This window comes from Cucurbita moschata, unplaced genomic scaffold (genome assembly GCF_002738365.1).
Source record: "Cucurbita moschata cultivar Rifu unplaced genomic scaffold, Cmos_1.0 Cmo_Scf00013, whole genome shotgun sequence".
Taxonomy (NCBI): domain Eukaryota; kingdom Viridiplantae; phylum Streptophyta; class Magnoliopsida; order Cucurbitales; family Cucurbitaceae; genus Cucurbita; species Cucurbita moschata.
In genome coordinates, this window is record NW_019268529.1 from 98,790 (window position 1) to 106,596 (window position 7,807).

Sequence of the window (7,807 nt, forward strand, 5' to 3'; positions counted from 1 at the left end):
AAATTAAATACTTAAAAGCTCATTTTGTCAATAAATTAATTAGTACTTTTTAAAAAAAATAATGTTTAAACTAAAAAGACGTATACTTTTTCTTAGCTACAAACTTAGTCGTGGTTAAAGAGAGGAACCAGACATATCTTGTATGACTGTGAAGATGGGGAGAGAGGAATAAAACATGTCTGATAAGGATACCAAAACCTCTCCTTAACTAATCGTTTTAAAATTATCAAAGCTGGTATGGATTAGTAAGCGTGGGCCAATGTTTACTCGATCCTTTTAAATACTCACTTCATATAAATACTATTAAACCGTATCTCTGCTCTGCCTCGGACTTGGAGAGCTTGAAAATTGCAGGCTTTTGTTCCTTTCAGCGCTTTAATTACATCCAAAATTGCTTCCATTTCGTCGTTCATCACCTTCTTCATCTACAAAAATGGCTGCTTGAGCTCACATTTCCACCAGGTTTGCCCTTTCCTTCTGTTCTTTAAACCTAATTTATACCCTTTTCATGTTACTCCAGATGGGTTTGAACTGTTTAATGCCACATTCCTGTTGGTTCTGAACCTACTTTTTAGGGTTTTTAAATTTTAGGGCTTACAGATTGTTCTTCATTTGGTGAATGATGGACAAAACAAGAAGTTTAGGGCAGTTTTTTTTGTTTGTTTTCTTTCTTTCTCATCCGTTTCAAAAACTCTTCTTTTCATGTGGGGTTTTCAAATTTCAAACCCTCTTAGCATTTAATTATTCTTGCCCTTTGCCTCTGGAAAGTTACTAAAAGGCACCTCTTAGGCTTGGATTTACCCCTTTTTTCTCATTTGGGGGAAGGGTTATTTGTGGAACTTTACTCTCTTGTAGGCCCTTGAAACCATTATAGAGGGGCTGAGTATTAAAGAAGTGTGGTTTGTTTTCAAGCTTTGACCCTCTTGTTTCCTCTATGAACTTGATCTGTTGCAGAGTTGCTTGGCTTGTGGGTGAGGGAACTGTTGTTCATATCCGTTTTTTTGGTGTTTTTTGAGAAGGGAAGTGATGCAGACTTCTAAATCCAGGTGACTTTAAGTGCTTTTCTTATATGTTGTTTGGTCATTTTCTGGAAATGGGTGTTGCTGTTTGAAGTTGAATGTGTATTTGATTCATGAATGGAACAAAGGGATGCTGTTTGTGGTTTAGTTGTTCTTCATTATTAGTCTCATTGTGCTCGTCCAACAACAAGTGAAGTCGATATCATTTCTCGATGTTTTTATGTGTAATCTACGTTCGATGAGTGATGGAGATTTGCTATTGCTCGGCTGGACATGGATGATCCAGCATCTTTGCTTCTGTTTGAAGATTGCCTATGACTTCCACCTATCTGTCAAATGGATCTATGTGAGATTCCACGTCGGTTGGAGAGGGGAACGAAACATTTCTTATAAGGGTGTGGAAACCTCTCCCTATGTGTCTTAAAACCTTGAGGGGAAAGCCCAAAGAGGAAAATGTCTACTAGCGGTGGACTTAGACTGTTATAAATCGTATCAGAGCCAGACACCAAGCGGTGTACCAATGAGGAAGCTGGGCCTCCAAGGGGGTTGATTGTGAGATTCTACATCCGTTGGAGAGGGGAATGAAGTATTCCTTATAAGGGTGTGAAAAACTCTCTCTAAAAGACGTGTTTTAAAACCTTGAGTGAAAGCCCAAAAGGGAAAGCCCAAAGAGGACAATGTCGGTGGACTTGGACTGTTACAAATGGTATTAGAGCCAGGCAGCAGGCGGTGTGCTAGCGAGAATGTTAGGCCCCCGAGTGGGTGGATTGTGAGATCTCACATCGGTTGGAGAGGGGAACGAAGCATTCCTTATAAGGGTGTGGAAACCTCTCCTTAAGAGATAGTTTTATAATCTTGAGGGGAAGCTCAAAAGGGAAAACCCAAAGAGGACAATATTTGCTAGTAGTGGGTTTGAGCTGTTACAAATGGTATTGAAGCTCGGCATTGGGCGGAGTACCCGCGAGGATGCTGAGCCCCCAAGGGGGTGGATTGTGAGATCCCACATTGGTTAGAGAGGAGAATGAAACATTCTTTTAAGGATGTGGAAACCTCCCTAATACACGTGTTTTAAAATCTTGAGATGAAGGTTAGAACGGAAAGTCCAAAGAGGATAACATTTGCTAATGGTGGGCTTGTGCTATTACAAATGATATCAGAGTCAGGCACCGAGCGGTGTGCCAGCGAGGATACTGGGCCCCGAAAGGGTTGGATTGTGGGATCCCACATTGATTGGAGAGGGAAACGAAACATTTCTTATAAGGGTGTAGAAACCTCTCTCTAACCGACACGGTTTAAAAGGGAGCCTGAATTTGAGACTGAAAATCAAGAAAATGGGGTTAATAAGTCTCATGTGATAGGCAAAACTAGTGCTAATGATTGATGTATTTTGATTCCAGAAGTTCATTGGAGGCACCCAAGAAGGTCTCTTTAAAAGCTGCTCGTCAGGTTAAACCAGCAGCATTGAAGTGTGACTCGTCGTCGTCGTCCAATCAAACGGGAAAGATATTGAAAGAAAGGAGCCCGAAGGTCGTTGGCAGGTCGCCCAGGACTCCACTATCAGAGGTACACTATTTAACGCAAGTGGGCTATTACAAATGCTAGCGGTGGGCTTGTGCTATTACAAACGGTATCAGAGCCAGTCACTGAAAGGTGTTCCAGCGAGGGCGCTGGCCCCTAGGTAGGGTGGATTGTGAGATCCCACATTGGTTGGAGAGGGGAATGAAGCATTCCTTACAAGGGTGTGGAAACCTCTCCCTAGTAAACGGGTTTTAAAAACCTTGAGGGGAAGCCCGAAAGGAAAAACTCATAGAGGACAATATCTGCTAATGGTAAGTTTGGACTGTTACATGATCCGAGTTCGAGTCTCATATCTCTGTTCTCTCTCTTGTTCAGAAGAAGTGCCAAAACAGAATATCCGAGTTGGAGTCTCAGATTTCCATCCTTCAGAAGGATCTTAAAAAGGCCAAGGAGCAGCTACATTCGTCTAAGTCACGGAAAGACCGAGCCCGAGTAGATACGGAGGTGTCCAGCGCAACATCAATTGTCAAGGAGCATCAGCCATCATCTTCCGAACAAGGTCATACTAACGAGCTTCAGAACGTGGCACGAGAAGACGATCAATCGCTGCACTCTGCACCTGAGGTCACCGAGAAGTCAGAATCCGTGGACTCCGTTGCCTTAGCAATGGCGAACGTTACGCAGCAGCTTAAACTCAAACTTCTCGTAGTCGATAAATCCAAAGCTTTTCAGACAAAACATGTCGAATCAGTGAACGAGAAGCACGGTAAATTGAAACAAGTACTGTCGGAAACCATCTCGATTATGGCAACCATGAAAAGCCAACTGCAAGATTGTGAAGTATCAGAAACTCAAGTTCAAGCACTCATACATGAAGCTACAGCTCAATTGGATATTGCAAAAGAAATGGCTGAGTTGCTCGGTTCTGATTCGACAAAAGCCTTCGAAGATTGGAACTCGGTTACTTTAGAGCTGGACGAGTCCCGGGAACACGTAAGCTTACTGGAGACGCTTGTTCGTAAGCTAGAACCCGGCCTTGCAAATTTTTGCTCGTTGCAGTCGGAGGTTGAGCAGCAAGCTGCCGAGGCAGAATACCGGGGTAGACGAGATCTTTGTACCCTCGAACCAAAACCCGCCATGGTGAAGCCTGATACAAATCTAAGGGAGGTTGAACTCAAGAAGGAATTAGAGAAATCGAGAGTTGAAATAGACGAGTTCAAGGCGAAGTTACGCGACAGGGAAACCGAGTTAAGGAGCATCACGGAAGAGAATTTGGAGTTGAGTTGTAAGCTCGAGAAGAGCCTATCGAGCCACCGAGTATACGGACTAGAGAAAGAGCTGGATGACTTGAAGAACTGCATTGCAGATTTAAAGACCAATCTCTTAGACAAAGAGACAGAGTTTCAGAGCATATCAGAAGAGAATGAAATGCTGATATCTGAAATCAGTAAAAGGGACACGATCGAGACCAAAATGAAGGACGAAACAAAGACCGAACTCGTTACGTTCACGACCATAGAGAAGCTCGGGATTACAGCGGAAGATACCGACCGAAGCACGGGCAGCAGGAAATCTGTAGGGGTGGCTGAACTCGAGGCAGCAGAAGCAGCCAATGCAGAAATGGAGATGGAGCTGAGAAGGGTGAAGGTGCAGTCGGAGCAATGGAGGAAGGCGGCGGAGGCGGCTGCAGCGATGATTGGAAGCAACGGAGAGCTCATGGGTAGAGCGGGATTGATGGACAGCAGCTACAACGCCATTACTGGTAAGATCGGGGCGCTGTATTCGCAGGATTCGGACGAGGATTTAGTGAAAAAGAAAAATGTGAATGTACTAAAAAAGATAGGGGTGCTTTGGAAGAAACCGCAGAAATAGAAATGGGATTTTGTAGTTTTCTTCATTTTGTAGAGAGCTTTCTTCCAAATTTGAGGATTCAGAATGCTATGAATAACTCATATGGTGGCTGTTCACTTGAAAGCAATGGAATTGGTGATAGTTCTTTGTTCGTTTAAGTCGAGTCTAAGCCCACCGCTACCAAATGTTGTTCTTTCTGGACTTTCCCTCTCGGACTTACTCTCAAGGTTATAAAACGCGTCTACTATGGAGAGATTTCCATACCTTTATAAGAAATGTCCAACGTCCTAGCTGGCACCGTGCCCAATGTAGTTATTGTCCATTGATCTTGCTCTGCTCATGAGTTCTACGTTGCTTCTAATCATGGCTGCAACCGTCTCTCCCTAATAGACGCGTTTTAAAATTTTTATGGGAAACTTAGAAGAGAAAGACCAAAGAGGATAATATCTGGTAGCGGTGAACTTGAGCGGTTGCAAAAGGTATCAGAGGACGTTGGCCCCTAAGCACAATCCCACGTCGGTTGGAGAGGAGAACGAAACATTCTTCAAATAGGATAATATTAATATTATGTAAAAAAATTATGATAAACTTGAAAGTTTATATAAATAGATATTATTTGAATTAAGAAGAACAAAAATGGTTACTCCATTGTTCATCTCTTGCTCCGCTAATCTTCTTCCTTCTCTAGGTCTTAGGTATTCTTTCAATCTTCATCGATCTCTCTTATCTCTTCTAAACGGATAAAATCGAACAAAATCAGTTCTTGTTAGTAGACATTCGAAGGCACAGATTCAATTTTAAACCCTCGATTTCGCCGTTTCAACTCTCTCAGGCCGGCGTAAATGGGGCCGAGATGGAAAGGGAAGGGTTCAGAAGCCAAAGCTCTAGCAGATCCCGTGTCGAAGATTGTACTTCAGCTCCAGTCTTCTCTAACACAATCTGACGCTCAAGGATTACTATCTAGTTGTAGTGTACTTTATCAAGCGGATGAAGAACAAGCCGAACTTCTTAATCGCGCTTGTTTCGGTCGACCAATTGTTTCCGCCGAGAAGGATAAGCAATGGTTTCAATTCGGCATGGAGGAGGCTTTTTACTTGTCTTATTATTTGAATTGCCTTAAAATTGTCGATGGACAGGATTGTGAAAAGAATTTCGATGAACTCTGGCTGTATATGAAGTCGCAAAAGGCTACGTTCCCTGAGTTTTACAAGGCTTATCAAAATCTTCGGATGAAGAATTGGGTTGTGAGACCTGGATCTCAATACGGAGTTGATTTTGTTGCTTATCGTCACCATCCGGCTCTCGTCCACTCTGAATTTGCTGTGCTTGTGTTGTCCGAAGGAGAAGGAAGTAATGAAAATGGGAGATTGAGAGTTTGGTCTGATTTTCTTTGCACAATTCGGCTTTGTGGAAGCGTTGCAAAAACTCTGCTAGTTCTTACTGTCAATAGCAATGGAAACCGTTCTGTTTCTCCTTCGTGTTTGGACAGTTACTCCATTGAAGAGCGCACAGTTACGAGATGGAGTCCAGAACAGTGCCGCGAAAATCCTGCAACGAAGGTATAATGTACGCTGTTTATTTGTTATTTGGATAATTTCTAATTGTTCTTCGCGTACAACGAACATGGACTAGCTAGGGGTATAATCACAATCATGTTCTTCCTATTAATTTCAACTTGAAATTGCTCAAATACACATCTTTCAGGAATAGTTACAATTACACAACTAAACACTGTTGATTGATAGGAGTTTGAATGCTGAATTATTGTTTAACTCAAGTTTAAGCTGATTAGGTGGAGTATATGTAATCTTTTGTTTATATTCTTATCATTTGAATAAGTATCTAGCTGGGTTGTGAGTTTTCGATCCATACTTTCCTCCACGAAAATTCATCTGATTGACCTTTAGCTTTTCCTTAATGTACTAATGGGAATGTCAGAAACAAATAATTGAATGATTAAGACAATGTTGCTTGCCAGCGACATGTTCCTCCAGCTCTTCTTGGTCCTTCTATGCAAGAATTGTAGACATAATAGAGTTAGTTCTCTTGAAAATTGCTCCGGCAGTTCAAATGTCTCATTATACATGTTGAGGATGGGAGATGGGAGCGTTTCTTAGGCTCAAAGTGGACTATTACACCATTGTAGAGGTTCGCGTTTCCTACATGGTATCAGAGTCATGCCCTTAACTTAGCCATGTTAATAAAATCCTCAAATGTCAAACAAAGAATTGCAAGCCTCGAATGTGTAATTAAGAGTGACTAAAGTGTTGAACAAAGAGTGTACTTTGTTCGAGAGCTCCAAAGGAGTTGAGCCTCGATTAAGGGGAGATTGTTCGAGGGCTACATAGACTTTATGGGAGGCTCGATGGTGTACTTTGTTCAAGGGAAAGATTGTTGAGGATTGTTGGGAGGGAGTCCCACATTGACTAATTTAGGGAATGATCATGGGCTTATAAGTAAGGAATACATCTTTATTGGAATGAGGCATTTTGGGGAAGCCCAAAGCAAAGCCATGAGAGCTTATGCTCAAAGTAGCCAATATCATACTATTGTGGAGAGTCGTGACTCCTAACAATATAGGCTTAGCCTCTCTCTCTTGAATCAATTGTAGCAAGCATTTACTTCTTGCAAGTATGATAGTTCTCTTTTGTATGTGAGCTTATAGTGAACGTAATTGCATGACTAGAAATGTATTGCGTAGAAAGTTAGACGTAATTAAAGATACATAGTTCTGTAAGTATCATATAATTAGATGAAAAAAGGAACCTCCCACTTTCTGAAATAGGCCTCTGACATTTGCTAATGCTTTATATGCAGTCAATGTAGATGAAGAATTGCGTGTGGAAACGGAAGCCGTAAATGTTGAGAAAGAAGGTATATGGTGCGAGGTAGGAGGAACACCGAGAAGGAACTACTGAGAAACGATGTTGTCTGTTTCAATGGAGGCTATTCCAGCTATGTTATTGTAATAGCACAATCCCACTGCTAACCGATATTATCCGTTTTGGCTCGTTACATATTGTCGTCAGCCTCACGATTTTATAACGTGTCTACTAGGGAGAGGTTTTCACACCCTTATTAGAAAACGTGTCTACTAGGGAGAGGTTTTCACACCCTTATTAGAAAACGTGTCTACTAGAGAGAGGTTTTCACACCCTTATTAGAAAGCGTGTCTACTAGGGAGAGGTTTTCACACACTTACTAGAAAACGCGTCTACTAGGGAGAGGTTTTTCACACCCTTATTAGAAAGCGCGTCTACTAGGGAGAGATTTTCACACCCTTATTAGAAAGCGCGTCTACTAGGGAGAGGTTTTCACACCCTTATTAGAAAACGCGTCTACTAGGGAGAGGTTTTCACACCCTTATTAGAAAACGCGTCTACTAGGGAGAGGTTTTCACACCCTTATTAGAAAACGCG

At 42.0% G+C, this 7,807-nt stretch overlaps 2 protein-coding genes across 3 annotated transcripts; both read left to right on the top strand.

The window, feature by feature from the left end:
- Window positions 1-290: 290 nt before the first annotated feature.
- On the top strand, window positions 291-4,494 carry LOC111451793 (interactor of constitutive active ROPs 3-like). The gene is made up of 4 exons (XM_023092349.1): window positions 291-462; window positions 955-1,046; window positions 2,417-2,582; window positions 2,913-4,494. Exons 2-4 carry the CDS (start codon window positions 1,027-1,029, stop codon window positions 4,407-4,409), a joined length of 1,683 nt encoding a protein of 560 aa, XP_022948117.1. The 5' UTR covers window positions 291-462; window positions 955-1,026; the 3' UTR covers window positions 4,410-4,494.
- A 527-nt stretch (window positions 4,495-5,021) lies between these two features.
- On the top strand, window positions 5,022-7,403 carry LOC111451414 (tRNA-splicing endonuclease subunit Sen2-1-like). 2 transcript variants are annotated; one of them, XM_023091825.1, is made up of 2 exons: window positions 5,022-5,954; window positions 7,206-7,403. In XM_023091825.1, exon 1 carries the CDS (start codon window positions 5,231-5,233, stop codon window positions 5,951-5,953), a length of 723 nt encoding a protein of 240 aa, XP_022947593.1. In that variant the 5' UTR covers window positions 5,022-5,230; the 3' UTR covers window position 5,954; window positions 7,206-7,403. The 2 variants fall into 2 exon arrangements, with proteins under 2 accessions (XP_022947593.1, XP_022947592.1); XM_023091824.1 differs by having other exon boundaries at window positions 5,022-5,947.
- The last annotated feature ends 404 nt before the right edge of the window (window positions 7,404-7,807 follow it).